At 35.5% G+C, this 21,513-nt stretch overlaps 1 protein-coding gene across 6 annotated transcripts in view; it reads left to right on the top strand.

The window, feature by feature from the left end:
* LOC138124201 (pro-neuregulin-3, membrane-bound isoform-like) overlaps nucleotides 1-21,513 on the top strand; it is a 115,807-nt gene that overhangs the window by 92,292 nt on the left and 2,002 nt on the right. For all 6 annotated transcript variants that reach the window (XM_069039192.1, XM_069039166.1, XM_069039184.1 and 3 more), the window contains 2 exons: nucleotides 16,704-16,875; nucleotides 21,392-21,453. In XM_069039192.1, the coding sequence (XP_068895293.1) occupies nucleotides 16,704-16,875; nucleotides 21,392-21,453 (234 nt within the window). The remainder of the gene's footprint in view (nucleotides 1-16,703; nucleotides 16,876-21,391; nucleotides 21,454-21,513) is intronic.

Genomic DNA, 21,513 nt, shown 5'->3' on the forward strand with positions numbered 1-21,513 from the left:
CCGCCCTTGTCATCTTAACGAGTTAATCCAGACAAATACGATTCGAGATAGCAAGCAAGGCCGCCGCCACACCGTGGATCGGTCGGCTTTCGAGCGGCCTTCGATTAACGCCTCGATTTCGTTCGCGCAGAGCAAATTGATTCTTCATGATGCACCGCGTTCGTGGCGAAAGGTCGGGGGATGAAGATCGCGTGGAAGAATCGTCGACGGCCGACGAACAATATTGGTGGGCCGGTTTCGTCAAAGAACCGTGTCAGTGGGCCACGGGACACAATAATTACGTCTGGAGGTTTTTTAAATCGCTTATTATTATTTTTCATTGAATCTGGCAAGCCTTGAGGATTTATTTTTGCGGATCTTTCTTTTCGCGTGAAGGTGTGCAGATTTCGCGATGCCACGTATTGTTAGCATAGGATCTAGGTGACATGCTTGTTGAGTGCGTATCCTGTTTCACTCTGGAATTGAATCAAGGATAAAACGGCAAAAAATATGTTTTCATAGTCCCGAAGCGTGACTTAATTGTAGTTGTAATTCTTATTAAACATTTAATAATCTGCATTTTGTCATAATGATTTAATACCATTACTGCGTCTTTCATCAACTATAATTTCGGTTAATTATTTATTTATATATGTTTTTATTTATCACAATGTCGGTATTAAATTGTGCACCACACGTATAAGCGTCTTTAAATATTCATAGTTTTGCGTTTCCTATAATTATAACAGAACTATGGTTACTTTTTTGAAATCGCTCGATCTTTTTTTTTTTATAAAACATCAGAATATTTTTAGAATACATACGAGTATTTCTATTGCGCAAAACTCTACTCACAACCTAGAAATTTTAATGAAACGCGATTTCTGATTATAGTCATTCAGTTAAAGAGCCTGCATTGAAATAATTTTCTTTGAGTCATTCCCGATAGTTGCTCAAAAATCACTGATATTTCGAAGTATGTACTATAAAAATACTTTTCCCATGATATTACGGCTAGTTAAATTTTTATTGTTCTTGATATTACAAGTCCATTTAGTAATAAGCTGTTGAATATCGTTAAATTCGCCTCCTCAAACTACTAGAAATGGTTTTCCGACGATTAGACACGATTTACTTGGATATCTAAACAGCCAAAATTCTTCAAAGTAGTTAACTTTTTTTTATAGGATGACTGAAATAGAAAAGTTTACCAAATCTGGAACACCGGTAGTTAGGTGTACGTATAATATTATACTTGCTGACAAAAAATTGTACCAATCAGAAAGAATAGACTATAGAGATGAAACTACCACAATATTTGCTTCATTACGTGGAAGAAAAAAAAAATTACACTGTGTCAAAATATATCACATCACCACGTGTAGTAATATACTCTGAATTTTGTTTTTGACAATGTGATACACACGAGTATCTCATTCTGAGCAAGCTGTAGACATAGAACTAGGTTGTCAGGAAAACGAGGTAGTAACCTCAAGACATAGCCCATCGTGTTCTACAGTTGATTTGGAAACCGTGTCATCTACACCACGTGAAGTTTCACTGTTGTTGAGGAGTAAATTCATGAATGAAAGTAGAACTGATTCTAGAATTTCAAGACATTTAACTTGCTCCAGATGAAGATTGAATGTGACCGATGCCCAACACATACATATCATACAATAACCTACGGTATTAAGCCTTCCTGCTTTTTAAAAAAGTTCAAATTCTATCTCAATCACGTGATCATTATTGAAAATAACCAAAAAACATCACTACTCCTTCAATTGTACGTAAAACGAATCTTTGTTTCTTATCACTCCATTCCAGCCGATGCCGTTGTTAGAAATTAATGCTTCGTTAGCGTCGGTAATTTATGTCCTCGACACGCTATCAATAAATATCGCAAAATGAAATACCAGTCTCATGTGACCCCACAAAAATAGTGCCTTTCTACTCTGCCTACCCACTTCACGTTACATGCAAAAAATTTATTGTTTGTTCTACACTATGCAATAATCTTATACATATGTAGTTACTAAAAACATTTTGCAAACTGATTTTTTTTTCAGTTTTTTATTATTGACTAACGATTGACGAATGTACCTTTTGGAAAAAATCAGCACTGTGGCTGTATACTTTTTGAGTGGTGCATGTACAGGGTGTATCTGTTAATTTTAACACATAGCAGAGCTTCCTCAATGAAACGTTTTTTCTATTTGAATTTTTTACGAAAAAGCATTACAAATTGAGTTAAAATTTGGAATAAATTAGCCATTAAAATGTATGCCCGCCTATGAGTAAGGGCGAAAATTTTCTGTTGTAATAGAAACGGAACCTTGTTAAAAAAGTTACTTTGTTATCGAAAAATAAAATAATTAAAATTAAAATTCTCATGATTAGACAATAGTAGAGACTAAATTGGGGGGTAAAAAATCTTGGGAAACTTGCGAATTTTGCAAAATATTATAGAGAAAAGTTTCATAAACTGGCGAGTTCTTCCACAGATTAAAATTAACACACTATTTCAAATACACCCTGTATATATAGTTAAAAATTGTTATTCATAGATATGTTGAGGAGTTGAGGAATATTACAACTAGAAACGTCAAAATCATGGTTCAATGTCACTAGAACTTTGTAATATTGCAACCCTACAGTGTAACCTCATTTGAACCGAAAACATTCCAGGAATTTAAAATAATATTTTAAGTATCAATCGTTCAGATTTCAGTTTCGGTGAAATATTGATAAAACAATTTTATTATTTTAAATTCTTTTCGAACGAAACAACAAATTATGCAATAATTGAGATTCTTAATATGTGTAACGTAATTTTTTTGATTTGTGTTGTGGCCATAATGTAATAATTAATTTTGGTTCTAAAAAACGTTGACCGTTTAAACGTACGACTGACTGGGACTGACCCTTCTTAGAAATATTGTATTAAGACTGCAGCAGATTGTTAATAAAGTAAAGGTATTTCGCTGGCGATGTGATCAGCAGGAAGACCTCCTCACGCCGAGAATATCCTAAAGGCAACGTGGTAACGTGGGCTTATAAAATGCACCGTCACAAATTTTCCGAGAATATGGATTGTGTGCAACAGCTTTTTGACAGTTACTGCGTCGGTATTGGCGATGAGTCTGTCACTCGCTTGCATTCCGTCACGTCCGGGTTCCGGAGATTTTCTATTTCAATGCGAAATACCTTTCGGCATTGTTATTTATCGAAGCTATCTGGAAAAGTACCGCTTTTTGGTCAACAAATCTAGATTATGTGACGTCGGTTTTTAGCTAGTTCTTCGGGAAAATGTTTGTTTAACGTTTTATGAAGGCAATAAAAATATAACTTCGCAATAAAAACAAATCGTGTTGCTTTATTGTTGTCAGCAGGAGGTTTGTCGAGTGAATTATGGTTACATTGAAAGAATAATTACAACTGTGAAACTGTTCCGGCAATATTAAAATCGGCAAGTTTTTGTCCGGCACAGGATCACGCGCTTATTTCTCAATAAAAATACCTGAAGGTACTGTAAAAACCACAATAATTCGGTAATATTTCCCTTTTATGGTGAAGACGTGACCGGTAACGTAGAATTCGTATTTGATTTTGTCGGCTGTAAATGGGAGGAATAAAGAATTTACATTATTTCAGAGACGACTAAAGCGAACAGTAAATAATAATAAAATTCTAAAACGTCCCTCCGGGACCGTCCTGAAAGCTTTGCGTTAAATTATACCTTTCCAACTGTTTAAAAACATAATACTGTAGTTGATAGTTTGACTGAATTATTTATCAAAATTTATCGATTTGTTCGTTCATAGTTGGTAGGCCATCGGCGTTGTGACCATCTTTTGCAACTCTCGACCGGTCACTACCGAAGATAGTATTCCAGTTTAATTTTGCAATATTTTCACCAGCGTTTACGTTATTTGTGACACTTTGGCTGTTAAGGTGTGATAAAAACGGTACTAACCGTTCCTCTAGAAATATGTCGTCAGTGTTTTTAAGAATAGAACAACTTTATTAACATCAGATACACATTTATAACAGCTTACAAAATTAAATCGTTGATATATAATATTTATGTTCGTTGCGCAAACAATATATTGTAATTTACACGAGACATATCTGGAGCGGTTCCTGTATTTCTTATTTTGAACTTGTGCTAGATAAAATTCAGTGTCGGTTTTCACTGTTACAACCTGGGTAGTATTTCCAGATCGCCTGGAATTTACTTCTTTCTGTCTTCTGTCGTCGATGTTTTATGTACTCGTAGAGTATGTTGGCCAGTCCTGAATAGGATCTATAATGGAACTTCTGGCAAATGGTTCGATTTTCCCGATGGTTGCTCTAAAAAGTGCACATGTAGCAATGAAGTGTCGAGTTAGACAAATGAGATATCGTGTGTATCTAATGTTTTTACATGTTTTCAGTCGTGGATTTATCAGATTGCAAATCCGAATGGAAAACGCTTTGATGTGACAAACCATAAACGTGAAACATATGACGATAACCTTTTGATTAGAACCATAATCGACTGTCATTTTTTTGATGATTGTTCTTCCAATTTGGTTAGAAGGTCAGGCTGTTCCCATCCTGCCTCCTCCGAATAGCGAATATCATTTGAATCTACATAAATATTTCTGCAGGTCGTCCTTTCGGATTTGCGCATTTTCGTGGTCCGTCCAGTTTGCCTACCGTTTTTGGGCCGTCCGCTATCTTTACCCGTCGAGTCATTAGAAGATGATTTGTCGTTTTAATTCGGCATCTTTTGTGGCGCAACTCGAAATTAAAGAGGTAACAAAACACCCACTTGGATGTTGTAAAACCCGTCGCGCATTAAACGGCCGACGGCTCTATTATATTTTGCGAATCTCAGCGGGCTTCTGTCAAAACCTATCGAATGTGCGGCGCCTCCGACCCGAGAAGGCCCCTCCGAGACCCCATCAAGGACCACCGCGATGACAAACAAGATCGAAGCCTGCCACGACGATGATGCGGATGAAAAAAATTCTCACGTCTCGTTTATTGTTGTTCTGTTACCGTCCCACACTTTCGGCTTTAATTAATTACGAAATTACGAATAATTTGGGGCGTGGGTTCACGATTTTTTTTTTACTCGACGAGAGGTCCGGGCTAATTAAAACCGAAACGATGATTGATCAAGGAGGATAAGGGGAACGCGACCGGGCGGCCGATGTCGCTTGTGGAGGAGCCGTAGACCCTGTGATTTGTGCGTGACCGTTGAGTAATTAGAGCGAATCCGGACCTGTAATCGAACGCCGCAGAGATGCAGTAGTAGGTGGTCCTTGTTAAGGACGGCATGCTGCATAGCGCAGTGCAACAAGAGAGCAATGGTACTGTACAGTTCCATCATGTTGTGAACCCGCCGCTGCCGCTTCTATACGTCGAATAGGTTTTGTCGGGTCGGTTCTATTTTATTTATCACGCGATATTTCATCTTGTTTGATTCGTACCGGCCAGCCACCATGGTGGTCCTCCCGGTACGGTTCCTAAACGGTGGTCATCGGAAATTTCGAATGTGCCTCACCGATTATTAATTATTTTACCGACAACACGGAAACCGTGACATTCCACAGGATTCGAGCGAAAACGTGCACGCTGTGTCAAACGCAGACGTCACAAAATTTATTCGAAGTGATGATTTATTTTTGAAAAAATTATTTCTCGTTTCGCTAGAACGATGGTGGTAGTTTTGAATCGTGAATCTCTGAAAATCTGATGACCACTTGAAATTCTGAAGAATACGATGAATAATTTTTATCAGTAGGTACATACATACTTGACTGACATCAAATCACAATAATTTATTGTTTCACTTCTGTTTTAAATTAAATAAAGAAAGAGAAGTTAATTTTTCTAATTAGGTACGTCATTTAAATAAATTTAAACAAATAGGTATACATATAGGGTGTATCTGAAATACGTGTGTTAATTTTAACCAGTGGAGAAGAGCTCGCCAATTTATGAAACTGTTCATTTTGCAAAATTCGCAAAAGTTTTTCAAGATTTTTTGCCCCTCAATTTTTATCGAACGAGTCGTTTTGTGTGATTCTGATTACCTAATCTCTATTTTTTTGTAACCACGAGAATTTTAATTACATATTTAATGTTTTCCCTAACAATGTAATTTTTTTGACAAGGCTCCGTTTTTATCACAACAGAAAATTTTCGCCCTTACCCATAGGCGGGTATACATTTTGATAGCTAATTTATTCATAATTTTAAATCAATTTGTAACGATTTTTCGTAATAGAAAAAACGTTTCATTTAGCAAGCTCTGCTATGTATTAAAATTAACACACGCATTTCAGATACACTCTGGATATATTGTACATATTATACAGGTGTCCCAAAATTTTGCGACAAAAAAATCAATTATGTTTATTATTATTATTAACGGTAATACAATGTAAACAAAGATATATTCGTACATCATTACCTTGCAATGTTACCGTAGTGGATTAAAAATAATTTTTTCGATTTCCAAAGCTTCTAAATTCTCTATTATGCAGGATTAGATATTGGTTGTGAGTAATCTTGTACTTTGTGATAATATATAGCATTAGAGGTAGCTGTCATGACAATTTCATACATATATTTCAAAATAATTGACCTGTTAAGTGCCACTTTCAAAGACAGCCAAATCAGCAAATAAGTCCAATAGAATTTTTTTAACATTTTTCTGAATTTACGGTGATCTCTTCTACACCGTAGTGCACCGTTAGTACGCCATTTTGGGACACCCTGTATTTTCTTATTTAGAAAAAAGTCAGAAATAAAGTGGAAATATATATTTACATAATATCATTTTGAGAACACAAAATTTTTTATAGCAAAATTTATTTTTAATTCAAGCGAGCTGCTGCCCTAAAATGTTTTTGTGGTCTAGTGTTTTCTAAAAATAATTTTAGCTTATAACTTTCGTTATTTACTTACTCGGAGGCTCCACGCAATGGAGAAATTACATACCTACTTTGTTTAAAATTTTCCGATTGAAACTACCGTGGCTCGCACGGAATTACTTTTCGAGGATTGATATTGAAGTTTATTGACCCTAGACTGTCGGAAATATTTTATTCCTTTTTAATATTTAATGTAGTTTAAACTCATCAGATAAATAAGAGGTAAATGATGAAAAATAATCATGTAATAAGAAAGATTTCATTCGGCTTGGGGAAAATACAATTACGTTTTACAGTATTTTTCTTTTGTTTTTCCTCTTTTGTCAATTGTATTTCACTATTTCTCAAAACTATTTCATATTTACGTCAGTTTGACATTTAATAGAGATAGGAAATAGTTTTGAGAAATAGTGAAATACGATTGACAAAAGAGGAAAACCAAAAGAAAAACAGTGTAATTTTATTTCAATTAGGAACATTTAAAAATAACTCCCATTATTGATTAATAATAATAATATAAGTGCTTAATTTTTGGACAAATGTCTGTTGTGAATATCATTGTTAAATTTTCCCAATTCTGCAAATGTACAAATTAGAATTTAAAAAAATTCTCCTGTGAATAAGATGTGACACAAAAATATGATATTATAATTTATTTTTGATGTTATCGTTCGAACTATCAACGACAGAAGAAATTTCCATAATATGTACATCAATCGGGTTCGACAAGTCACGAATGACGTTACAGAATAGTGAAGAAAAAACCGCAATTATTTTTATTATGGTAGATACTTTGTATTTACGGCAGTTTCGATTCACGGGTCCATCTTTTTGCGGGTAGCCACCCGCGCCGGTAATCCTTTTGATAATCAGAGTAGATGAACGCGAAAACCACTTTCGGCAACCATAAATTACCCGAGTTGGCAAGTAATCTTTGTTCGACCGAAACGAAGAAAATAGCAACAAAAAAACCGACTCTTTAATCACACAGAATTACCAGAGTCGATGGCAGCTCGGCCGCCGCGATTTGGATAAAGCACCAGCATCATACGGAGATGAAGATGATTAAGAAGAATAAAGAGAGAGAGGGAAAAAAAGGACGATGTGTTGCGGGCGGGCGCTATGAAATTATCCTGTCTACACGGTCCGTGAGCCGATTAGTACGTCAATGTTGTCATTGGACATCGATAATTGCAGACCGGCACCGTTTCTAAAGTTTACCGACGAGGTGGGTGTGCACAAGGATTCGGCACAGATGGCTGACGGTGTGTTTTTACTAATTTGCTAAATAAACTCGAAGATGTGGCACCGTTTTCGGCCTTGAGAAATGGTGGTGTCAAGAGTGACCAAACAAATTCAAAATCACACCCCACAAATTTCACGACAGGAATGCGAGAATGAGAATTTAATTTAATTAAAAAAGTATACACTAGGTGGGTGTTGTGACCTCTTATTACCGCACATTTCTATTAGTTTTAGAGTTTTGATTTCTTCTCCAGATGTTTCTTTTTTTCACCATGTAGGTATGACCGGTTTAATTCGTTCATTTTTGTTATACTTTTATACACTCATGTCTTGGTCCTCACTGAATCTCTTCTTTATGTCCCCAAATGATGTTAACTTTTTAATTTTTTCCTCTCAGTTCATTCCTGAATTGTTTTTCTCTCCTTATTTTGTTTTTTATTTCCCGCAGAAATTCGTTTTATAACAATAGTTTTCAATTTCTGATGATTTTTTTAAATTCTTAAATCTACTTAGAATTTTAACACCTTTACAATACAGGGTGTTTTTGAAATAGCAAAAAAAAAGGTAATTAGTGACTGCAGGTAAAAGTATGTAATTAACACAGGTCTTTTCGTTTTCGAAATAAATAAAATAAAAATAGCTAAAAAATTGTTGAAAATTTCCATTACGCTACTGAATTAAAAGACATAATTAATAATGTAGTCCTGGTTGCTCAGCAACAATAATAAAATTAATTATTGTATCGGGTGTTCAAAAATTTCCCGTCAATGTTGGCGTTGAAGAGTCGAGTGCCAGTCTGTCATCAAAGTGCAGATTAAAAACACAAACAGCACAAAAAGTGAGGTTAGATTTAAACAGCATTATCAGAGTTATAAACCGTGGTGCGTTCACCCGATATTATTGTATGCTAAAATAACGAAATAACATATGAACGGCAAAGAAAAAAAATTTGCTGAATCTTTATTATTATTATTTTAGAATTTGTTTGCCTCAACCATATACATATCTACCTCGATATCTACATATTGCTTTAAAATGTTTTTGCTTATTTGTTCCAAATTTTCATTACTACATACATACCTACATATATTTTTTAATTTGTTCGTTAGTTTTACGATTCTTTGGAGCAAATACTTTTTTATTTTGAACGGGCATAAATTTTAGCAAACTCATCTGAAGAATCTGTTCTACTGACTTGGCAGATCTTCAAAGTAATAAAATGTATAACTTGGGAAACATATTCATTAACATTTCCGCGCATGCAAAATCATTTTTTACTGGACTCAATTCAGGTTTTCCATTTCAACGCCGAACTTCAACGGGTTTGTGATTTTTCAAAGAATTAAATGCAATTTTTCAGAAATGATAATTTCTTTTTGAGAATCGCACTACGTACGGACTCGGTGCTTTACTCAGGTAATTGGTCGTAATTGTCACATTGTCTGAATGACGATTCTAACCATGCAACAAAAGAAACACAGACAATGGTCTATATGTAAGAAACTGCATAAAATTCATATGTTTAACTCGTCTGAACGGAGAATTTTTCAGTCGTAATCGCGAACAATGCACGTCCACATTAAGAATAGTGTTTACATGAGTTATGTGCGAAATTAATTTTGTTGGTTAGATGAACTTGATTAATTGTGCAATAATAAAACTGCATTATTGTACTGCGAACACGATTTATCGCCACAAGAGAGATTGTTTTATAATTATTATCGTGTAAAAAATCTGTGCGCAATTTAATAAACGACGACAACACGTTCAACAATTACAAATTGTTCTGTGCTAATTATTTGTACAAAATGCGGTTATCGATCATCCGGCCGTGTCAAAACAAAACGAGAAGGCCGTTTGTCACGTCGCATTGTTGCCGTCGGACATAAAGGGACATCCCCCGACGCAGTCGTACTAATAAAACCGTCCCCGTCCAAAGTTGTCCATTAATCCGGGCAATGAGGAGATCTTTTCATCGAGTTTATTGGAAAGTTTGGACCGACAATGGGGCGGACAGGAGTGACCGGTGGTCTCGAACCCGCGGAACAATGGACCATCTCAGGTTGTAACCCATGGACCTACGATGTTATTCTACACCGCGTCATTTCTTGCATACCATATGGCTCGCGCCATCACAGGCGCCGCCTCTATACACTGTTAATATAAAACCGATTTTTTTCGAAGGCATATGGTGTTAGTAAAAGAATGGTCTAACACGCGCCACCGGGGGATCGAACCGTACGGTAGTTTGGCCGCATTTGTGACAATAATGACGGGTGCCGATCAGGAAAGGTGGAGTTTTTTTAATGAAAAAATTGCACGATACCCCGCATTTTGGGTTACAAGCTAATCGCGTTAACGGTGTACGCCGTCCCGAGTTAATGCACCCCAGGAGCATCTGTTTACTGGTGTTGGTGTAAAAAGTTTCTTTTTTTAAAGACTGGGGGTGTATATCGGAAATTAGGGGGAAATGTGGGAGATTATTTAACCAAGGAACGTAGAAATTAACTCTGGCATTTTTGTAGAACTGGAAGGAAAAGTGCCATATGTGCGGTGTTCTTTTTTTCACCATCTAAACTACGTATATTATTATTTGCAGAACGAAGGGTTAAAGTGTTTAATGTATTTGTTTAATTCAGTTCTAGCTTTGGCCTGCGACTTCGCAGTATAAGTATGCGTCAAACCATAAAAAATCAACTTGACGTTTAGAACTACAACGTAAAAAAGATCAGAACTGAGATGACACGAGTGCAAGCCGGCGCTGCTTAGATTACAATCGACGAAATGGAAATAAGCGAGGCGATCTCACCACATCGCAATATACGACATAGGTATATTGGGCACAGATTTATCGTTAGCGTGCAGCTGTATGATGTCATATAATAATAATAATCCTAACAAACTTATAAGAAAATCGATCCGTTTTGTGTCGTATAAAGTAACCAAAAAAAATTTTTTTAATACCAACAGACGGACATCCCAATTTTATTTATTCGTATCAAGTTGAGTTCATTACTATCCGTCCACTAGATGAAAAGTAAGATTGGCAGGATCGGAGAAGCAAATTATATAAAAGAAACCAAAATTGAGACGAACTATGGGCATTAACAGAAGAAAAGAGCTTCAAAAAATTAAATACATAAAATAATTTCTGTGCAACCGTACGCAAAACGAGCACCTCGCGTACCTAAAAGCAACGGCTGTTAAAGTAAACGTCATTTTAATATTTGATACAAATCAGAGTTCCATGTACTAAGCCTGGCATTTAGATTTTTCGGGTACGAAATTAGAAACCGCAGAATGTATAATACGTACTTTTTAACTCTGGAGGAGTTTCACTACAATTCTCTTCCGACATTTTTACGATTACCTACTTACAAAAGAAATTGTTTTATTTATGTCAATAGCGACATGTAAGCCGAATTTGTATCTATTTATTGACAGTGAAGTAAATTTTGCTTGTTTGTTTTATAATATGTAGTTACAAATTTTCGGTTGCCCACAAAATAAAAATGTTGTGGCAACATGTTGCCAATTGTTGCCTTGGTGTAAGACCGCCTTAACACCTTGGCCGCGAAATCCTTTAACATCCTCGAGATTGTGTGCTTCTGCCGCAAGCGACCTTGTTAGAATCTGCAGGTTTTCCGAAGAAAGCTCCAAAGCGCCCACAAGACGGACAGACATCAAGTTGATACGTTTTCATCAAGTTTGTTGTTTAACAGTTACTCCATTAACTTCAAAGCAAAAGAGAGACGTTGCGTTTGTTCAAAATCTTGTTCAACAAAAGTTGTTAAAACTGATTATTTTGTCCGTTTTAAATTGGTTTTTGCAATTCAGTGTTCGAAACTTTATTTAGGTGCGTTAAATCATCGAGTTTAATTATTATTTCGGATGTTTGTTTGGTCTCTAGTGCAAAGCTGGCGGTATCTTGTGACCTATCTATCCAATTATCACATAATCAAACGCTTTTTTCTCCCGAACCACTTCTTCAGCTGATTAACCTTGTTCGTCAGTTGTAGAAAAATCTCGTAAACGCGCATTCCTGAAGAGGACGCAATGTGAGAATCGGTAGGAGGCAGGTAGCAGCGTAGCAAATTAATCGAACCTCTCACAAATCACGGTCTAATAACAGAGCGCCATGCTCGACTCAGAGCCAAGCCGCTCCGCCGTCCTGAATCCACGAGCTGGAGAGGATCTCTATTGAACTAATTACTCTGGATTCGGATTTTTTCGATCGTAAAGGATCCGTATTGCCGTTCGCTCGGCGGGAACGGGGGAGGATTATCCGTTTGGCTACGGTCGTTTGTCGTCAAAGTGGATTACCCCATAATCCCGCCGTCAGTTTGAATGACGTCCATTATGCGGACGAGTACGGGAAAAATATGCACCGCAAACCCCCGACCCGAATCGTGCATTGTGTCGGTCAGGGTGGCGTGAAATTCACGACAGGATGCACGGGGCGCCCCCGATTCCCGGAGTGTCAACATGTTTATGCACTGGCCGGTTATTTATTACTGCGATATCCTATTTAATTTAAGGGGATTGAGGAACGCACGGCAATCGTCACAATGGGAAGAGGAGGATGGCGGCCCCTCCAGGTCGGATATCGAGTAAACACGTCGTTCACGTGGGGGTTAACCGGCCGGTCAAAACACTAATCGTGTCGAAATTACGAATTACGCTCGTGCAACAAATGGAATTGAGGGATCATTTATCATTTAAAACTATTCCATTTCCGAGCGCCGGCACGCGAACCACAAATTCAAAGAATTTGTTCTGATTCGGTCGTCAATAACGGCACAATCGTTTACTCTACATTGGTTAGATATTTTTTTTATTTTTGTTTTAGCACCGTGGAAATGAGTTACGACCGTATTCATGCGGCAGGTAATTATGAGAAAAAAACATTTCAACTTTGAATAAATTGTTATAGTAATTAACGTTATAAGTCCGGGAACTCATATTTTACAGTACGAGTTAGACGTTTAAGGACGAGGCGACGAAGGAGCCGAGTCTTGAAACTTGAAACGAGTACTGTAAAAAGAGTTCACGGATGAATGTCGTTATGTATTTTATTTCATCCTGCCTCAAATTTTGTTTGAAAGAAACATTGAAATTAATTTCTAAATAATTCAACAAAAGCTCCAAATCTAGTCACATTTTTGGAACATGATTAGCAACGGCTCTTTGGCAATTGTTTATTTTGTTGAAATAATTTTGTGCGTCAAAATGACTTCTAAAGCCAATCCTCCAGAAATTGTAAGAAAATCTGCAGAAGTCTGTGCTGAATTAATACCTAGCAAGTCTGGTGAAAGGAATCAAAAACAATTCAGCCATTTTTGTAAATGGAAGTCAGAAAATAATGTGAAGAAAATTACGGAAGCGGTTATACTGGCTGGCCTATTTTTTTAGATTTGGTTAAAATGGTTGTATTATTTTATTTGTGAACTAACGTTTTTAGTCTGAGAAAGTAAGTGCATCTTCTTTGTGGCCGAAATAGTTAAATTGTTATTTTGCATTTAGATGTAGTTTTGAATAAAACATTTCTTAAAACTGAATCATTGTTATTGCGATTGTTACTTTTGTGTTTCCAATAGCAACACTTAACCGGCGTCCGGCCGTTTTTTGCGTTTTCCCGGATTCAAACTGATGACGTAAAGTATTGAAATTTGACACAGGATGAAATAAAATAATTAATCATTAACGAGTAAAATGTATGGTCCCACTTGGCGGTGAAATTGACGTTGCTGTCATCAGAAAGATATATACATAATTATGTTCCATACGAATTCGAACTACATTTTTCCCACTCGACGCTGCATGTTGCCAAATACCGGAGATCAATAATTTATGAGATTCACATTTTTTAATTTGAGTCGAAAACAAATTTTTGAGGAAGGTCTCGAAATAGAAATGTTTTTATTTTCGCGTCGAGATGAACGAGAGTCTTTCTCTTTCGTTCTGTAGTGAGACGTATCTCGCAGAAGTTTAGGAACTCGGCTACTTCAGAAACTGGTTTCGTCAACAGAATCCGAAGTAAATCAAAGAATTTAATGCCACAACAAGACGGTCTTGCGATAGTGTGATAGTTTTATCAATTTTATTTTGTGATAGTGAAGCAGTTTTGTCAAGTTCAGAAATTCTCTCTAGTTAGACCTCCTATAGTGCCCGCACGATTAACTCTATTAAAAAATTAGTAAAAATTACTAAACTTTAGGTTTACATTCCCTTGATATAAGGCTTCAAATGTGTGCAATCAATTTTCCATTATCACTTGATTCAGAGCCATAAAATTAAAAAAATCGATTTTGGGCAAAAAAAAAAAATTTCTTGTTCGACACTGTCAGAATTTGAGAAATTTCTCCTGTGTGAGCGGAGCTTGATAATGTTACAACTTGTCAAAACGAAACGTCAAGCTAATTTTAAAGATTTTAAGCGGTTTGGAGCCTTAAGGGGGTCGTCGAACAAAAAAAACGTTGTATTCAACTCGTTCTTGTGTAAATTGGGCCTTTAAAACGCTCATTTCACTCGCGTTTTAAACTGACCCACTCATGCCAAAAAAAGCCAAATTTACACACGAACTCGTTAAATAAACTACTATTTCGTACACACTCATTATTCACAATTAATTCAAAGAACACATTTATGAAATTCGCATCAAAAGAAAATTATTAGTTTTTGAATTACATATTCCAATTTTAACATTAACAGCGAAAAATGACCAAGATTTACAACTACACTGTCATAAATAAATATTTACCTCATTGTTGGTAAACATCTGCTGACAACTTTTCTAGTCCCTAAAGGGTACCATAAACAACCTACGTCAACTTTTTTTTGTGGAAGTGGCCGCCCAATTTAATAATAATAAAGCATAGCTAAATTTTGCAATTTAATATCAAATTCCATTTTTTTCCAAAAACCAGTGATGTTTTCATGATGACCAAATTTTTCCTAAATGTTTGAAAGGACTCTCAGTAAAAAATGATGTAAATGAATGTAGCGGTTATTGAATTAATAGTTATTTACACAATTAGTGGGATAAAAGCAATATTACAGGATTCGAGTGTGAAGATTGCAGATGACGAGGGCGTTAGCTCGAGTTCATCTGTAATCACACGAGTTTCCTGTAATATGCTTTAGCCCACGTGTTATGTACAAAATTTTAACCCACGGGATTAAATAAAACGAATTACCTACTCGTATCTACATATTTACCTTTTTCATTAAAAAAATTTGAAATTTCGAAATTTCTACAGACTGTTCTACAGCGATACACAATCATTTCTGATTTTTTTTAGAATGTTAAATCGATTAACTAACGGTACTTAATAGAAGTTCTGAGTTATCTTGTTGCATAATTAGTAAGTTTTTGTGTTTACATAATCCGTAAACACAAAAAAACCTTTGAGCAACTTTTTCTCAAAAGACAATTTTTCCTTATTTTAGTATCTACACTACATTCTACATTGTGGCAACTGTCTGTTGTAGAAGAAAGACATCTTTTCGGTGTTAGGGTTGTTCATTTTGTTGTTTTGTCATCTGCATTGAAATCACTTTCACGTTCACTAAATTATACAATTTTTTGATGGTGTGTAATATTTGAGTTGTTTTTCAACCTTTCGGTCCATTTAAAGTCAACTTTTAAATTACTGTAAGATCCACTTACGCATTAAAAGCATTAGAATAAATCTTGTAAAATAATAGAACTGTGTAATGTAATGTGATTCTATCGAAGGATTGAAAACGAATAATTTTCTAAGAAATATAAAGACTGCCATGGTGATGCTGGAATTCATTTTCCACCCTTCCATCTTGTAACCAATGAGCAATGACAGACTGTAAAATGATTAATCATGCATAACTATAAAATATAATCCCACTCGGTGGTAAAGTTCGCGGTGTCGTCATCAAAATGTAAATATAATATTGTACATTACAATATAAATTGTCTGGAAAATACAGAAATACAAATCGTGAGATGACCAGAACGAAGTCCAGATGTAAATATTATTGAAAACGGTTGGCACATAAAAAAATGACGATCCTGGTATGCGGTTGGTTAAGATGTGGAAATAAGCTTCCTCGTGATTACTTTACCATAAAAAGAAAATACGTTGGGGTACCTACTTTTTGAACCTGATGGAGCAGTTTCGAAAAGTGTGTTTAGAAATTTTAACGCTTAACGTTTGATGCCATTGTAAACATGGTCGAAGAAAACAAATACATAGGTATCTCTTTACAATACTGAACTGTATGTTGACACATTGTTATGATCATATCTTTCTTAACTAAACCAACTTCTCAGGGGAAAAGTTTTAAAAGAAGTAGCACTTGCATATTTTTCGACGAATGTTTGCCGTTTGCGGTGGAACGTGATCTGATCTGATCTCTTCGACGGTAACTGGGAGAGGTTGACTCGTCTTGACATTAGATTACCGACGAAATGATGTCGTCCGTAGTGTAACAGCAAGACAGCGGCGCGGAGTCTTTCTCCGTTCACATGTTACCGTGTGTCGTGTTGTTTATTTGCATTGTTTTCTGTTGCAGATGCGTGTTCGTCACGCACCACGCCGAAACCGAGGCCTCCAGCACCTACTCCACGGCCGAACATCACATTCCACACGTACGAATGTCCGCCGGCGTACGCGGCCTGGTACTGCCTTAACGGAGCAACGTGCTTTACCGTCAAAATTGGCGATTCCCTCCTATACAATTGCGAGTAAGTGTCCGCAAAATATTATATTTCCGACTTACTCATTCATGCGGTTACGGTTATGTATAATTCATCGAATCCATGAATGAAGCGATATCTGATGGCCATTTATTTGTTTTCCAACTTTTAAGTGCACACACCAGTTTGTTGAATGATTTGTATGAATTTTGCTGGATGAGAAATGTGGTGACTTGTATTATTGACTTTTTACAACTTTGACTTTCTCGAGTCGAGCTTTTGTAGTCCGCCTTCGATTTAATTTTTGGCAATAGTTGATTTTTGTTCGTCCAACATGTCATTATTTGTAATGTTATAATTACTGAAGGCAGAGGGTTTCAAACGTCCGACACCTACGGCACCTTTGTCAGATAAATGGATAAACGTTTATTTTTTGCTCGGATTTGACAAAGTTCCAGTTACTAAACAAAAACGTTCGCATATAAAGTATAAAAATATAAAATAGCTTCAGATGAAAGAAAGAAAATCGCGGGTTTGCATTATGTACTCGTATATGTATCGTGCGTTCATTTAAATTTATCCTCAAAGTTGGCGTTGAAGATTCGATTGTGAACGCACCACTCGTGTAAAAACGTAAGATTAAAACAGGTGATCCGTAATGCGTGGTGCGTTCGCAATCGACTCTTCAACGCCAACTTTGAGGATAAATTTAAATGAACGCACGATATGTCCAGAACAAAGCTTGCATTGATACCATTGTTACGGCAACATCGAAATTTTCACCATTTTAAAATATGCATTGTCGATACTTATGTAAATAGGTATGTACTTGTATGAGCTTGCGACTTTTAAATTTAATTAGGTTTCGTCGTAAACTTTTCCTCGCTGTTCACTCATGGTTTTGGACTAGTACCGTATTTCCACAACGACAAAAAACCATTCGTGAGCTCAAAAAAAAGGGAAATAATTCGTGCACCAGAGAGATTATAACTAAAACTTTCTATTATTCAAACGTGATTTTTTTTGCTCATTCCCTGCAAAATTCCAATTTAAATTTTTCGCTATTCACATTTATTATTATTCACACCTTGTCACTTGCCAATTATCCATTATTTGTTTCCTGGACTTTCCCAGCTTTCCAACGTTACCTTTAGGATTTCCTTCGTGATATTAATTTTTTCAGGACCGAGAATAGAAGTCAGTTTCTGAGATACAAAAGTCGTTAACAGAAATAATGAATTATTCCCAAGGTGTACAATTTTTCAAAAAAATCCTTAGGGAGTTCTTATTGTGAATCAAATACAAATAATTTGTCAAAGAATTTTTAAAACCACATACTTACTAATAATTCAAAAATTATCAAATGTCAATAAATGAGCAATATACTATTTTGTCTTTTTCACTTGTTCTCTTCTCGTGTTATATTTAGGGTTTATAACAAAGCTATTACTGATTTGATTACTCTAATACACCAGTTTACAATTTACATTTTCCAGGTTGGTAACTTTCAATGTTAAACATCAAATCCCAAACGCCAAATCACGCTGAACAAACCATATAACAATAACTTCAAACTGAACTTTCAAATGTTCCACTGTAACCACTATAGAATTCCCCAAATTTTAAAACTTCGATTTTTCATTTAAAAAAGCCGCAAAATAGAAAAAAGAAAAAATAGTGTATGATATATCGCTTAGGTATAAGGCATTTTGTAGCACTTACTCCTTACTCCTCGTAAGTTCGTCGTACCCTAACCCGTATTTCATTTTACTCATACGTTACTCAGCCTCTTTTATACCCCTCAATATAACATTTTGGAACGTCTTTGTCCACCCTTAATAATTATTCGTAGTATTTTTTTCAAATGACTCTCCAATCCCTGATCAGATTTTTAGTTGCTTCTTACCTTACCACTATTCTTCTGCATTTTATTATTCTTCTTAATTTCTCTATACGGGGTATTTCACGAGTGATAATGAGTCCGCCGGATTTGAAAATGCAACCCACAATATAATTCCAAAGTTAACGTGGTTATTTTAAATATCTTATTAGTTTTAAAATGAAATTATGAATCCACGATGGCTTTGCTTCCAATATGTAATTTTATTTGTCACAACTGACATTTACGAAAAAGTTAAAATACACTCACCGGCACAAAAAACGACTCATTATGATTTCTTTAATAAATGATCTTGAAATTATATTTGTGCTTATTTTTCTTTATTATAGTTAAATTGGGATATTTTCAATGATCGGGAGTGCTATGGTCACCATGGCAACCGAATTGTTTTATTTAAATAAATTATTAGAAAATTTGCGTTACTTCCACGTTGTGTTTTTGTCGGTTGATTTACGAGATACTAATTCAAAATGCTGTTCAAATTTTGGCAATTTTTCATAACAATTAGTTTTCTGAAAAATTTCTTTTATTTTTTTTCATTAAAATTTTATTTGCTGTGTTTAATGTTTTGTTTGTCGGATATTCTTTGGCAAAGAATAACTTAAATAACACTTATCGATACAACATGATATCAAAAAAATTTTCTAAGACAATGAATTACTTAATTATATTAATAAAATTCAAAGTGAGTCGTTTTTTTTTGCCGGTCAGTGTATGACGAGTAAAATGTATTTGAACGATGAGAAAACAGATATGATCTTGATTTATGGCGAATGTAATAAAAATGCTCCTGCCATTGCGCGTTTATGCAGACAATAAACATTTTCCCGTTTTTCCAACGATTTTTTCACAATTTCATTTAACCAAGCAAATGACGTTTATGTCAAAATTTACGAAACTGCACAGCTAACTGTGTTTTGTTTTTTAAATCAAAAAACAAATATCCACGTTAACTTTGCAAATGTATTGTGGGTTGCATTTTCAATTCCGTCGGGCTCATTATCAGTTATGAAATATCCTGTATTGTTCACTCACCCGTTCTCCACGACCGCCTTCGTCTGTTATAAATTATGATCATATTTCGTTCGGTTCAAAATGTTCTTGTACCTTCGTAGACGTCGAATCTTATTAAATACACTGTGCGTTCGATACAAGTACGCAGGTTGACCGTAATTGTTTTTGTTTTTCAAAACATGCATTCGATGGAACCAGTCAACACAAAAATTTCACTCTTTCAGAGTTACTTGAAAAACTTTTTTGAACTCGAACTCTTTAAATTTGGGCAACAAAAAGAAATCAGAAAGTGCCAGGTCAGGATTATAAGACTGATGTTCAAGTAATTTTACTCCTGAGTACACTGTGGTGCAATATGAACTGATGCTTTGTAGTGGTTCAAAACGATCTACTTTTAGGACACTGTAAACTATTTATAATTTTCAAACGCTATTGAGAGGCATATTGTTTAAGACCATTCTGCATTCTGTGTATTGGTTTCTCAAAGCAAGTCATATTTTGAGAAAAAAGAAGTAAACATTTTTTATCCAGGTTTCGTCACTTATGACAGTGTTGTAGATGTTTTTTTAGAGTTTTTTGGTGTCACTTGATGGGTTTTTGGTTTTGGGCACCTGTTAGATCATCATAACGATAACAATTTTTTCTTACGGCCAAGTGATCGGTGCAAAATGTTAAAATTAAATTTAATAGACCACATGACATTCACAACTATTGAGTGATTCAAAATGATTGTGGATAAATATGGCAATTATGTACGAAAACTTATGTGGCAACTGTGTGAGTAGGATTAGGATAGAGTTGACATTTCTTTAACAATCCATAGTCGCGCAATTTTGAAAATTGTCAAATCAATGTGCAATGGTATAAAAAAATCAAATGCATGCTTATGAGATGTCAACTCTACCCCACCCACACATTTGCCACACAAATGTTCGTACATAGTTGCCATACTTATCCACAATCATTTTGAATCACCCAATATAACACTTTACTAATTCTCTTATGCCGAATCACTAAACCAAAGCTGACGCGCGTTTCGACAGCAAGACTCATCGCTCTGATGATGACATTTTCCTTGTCGAAACGCATGTCAATTTTAGCTTAGTGTATTTGGTGTATTTGGTGTAAGGGAATTACTAAAGTGTTATAATGTCCAAGATGTTAGTACACTTCACTATTTCTCACCTGCTAGAAGTAGGTACATACTTGGAAACTAAGAGAATGTTGCACTTTCTCACCCACTACTTTAAACTGCAATTAAGTAATAAACGAGGTTTCATTATATTCGTTTTCATGATTTAGCAATTGCGATTAGCGTCGATTTAAATTTTACATTTGGAATATTAAATCGGGAACGTTAAGGTTTGTTAGTTTTGTAATTTTGTTTACGAGAAGTCTGGATTTGTGAACGTATTTACTTACATTCGATAAGAAACCTCGAGTAACGTTCATTAATAGAACGTTATTCTAATCTTCGGTTTAATTACAGCGTTGCGTATTCAATGGTAATCGTAAAAGTTTTATCAAATGGGTGTTTAAAATAATTACAGTTTTCACTGAAAGCAGAACGTATGCCATTAAGAGTCGGTTTTTAATTTTAATAATTAAACGTTGCCGGCGAGTGTTTAATCGGTTGTATTTTTGCCGCAGGTGTGCAGAAGGTTACATGGGTCCTAGATGTGAATACAAAGATTTAGACGGCTCGTACATGCGTAAGTATTCAAAAATGGTGGATGCGACTTTCGTCTTAATGTAACATGTCCCGTTTTTGT

Source organism: Tenebrio molitor, chromosome 1, assembly GCF_963966145.1.
Source record: "Tenebrio molitor chromosome 1, icTenMoli1.1, whole genome shotgun sequence".
In the NCBI taxonomy this organism is placed as follows: Eukaryota; Metazoa; Arthropoda; class Insecta; order Coleoptera; family Tenebrionidae; genus Tenebrio; species Tenebrio molitor.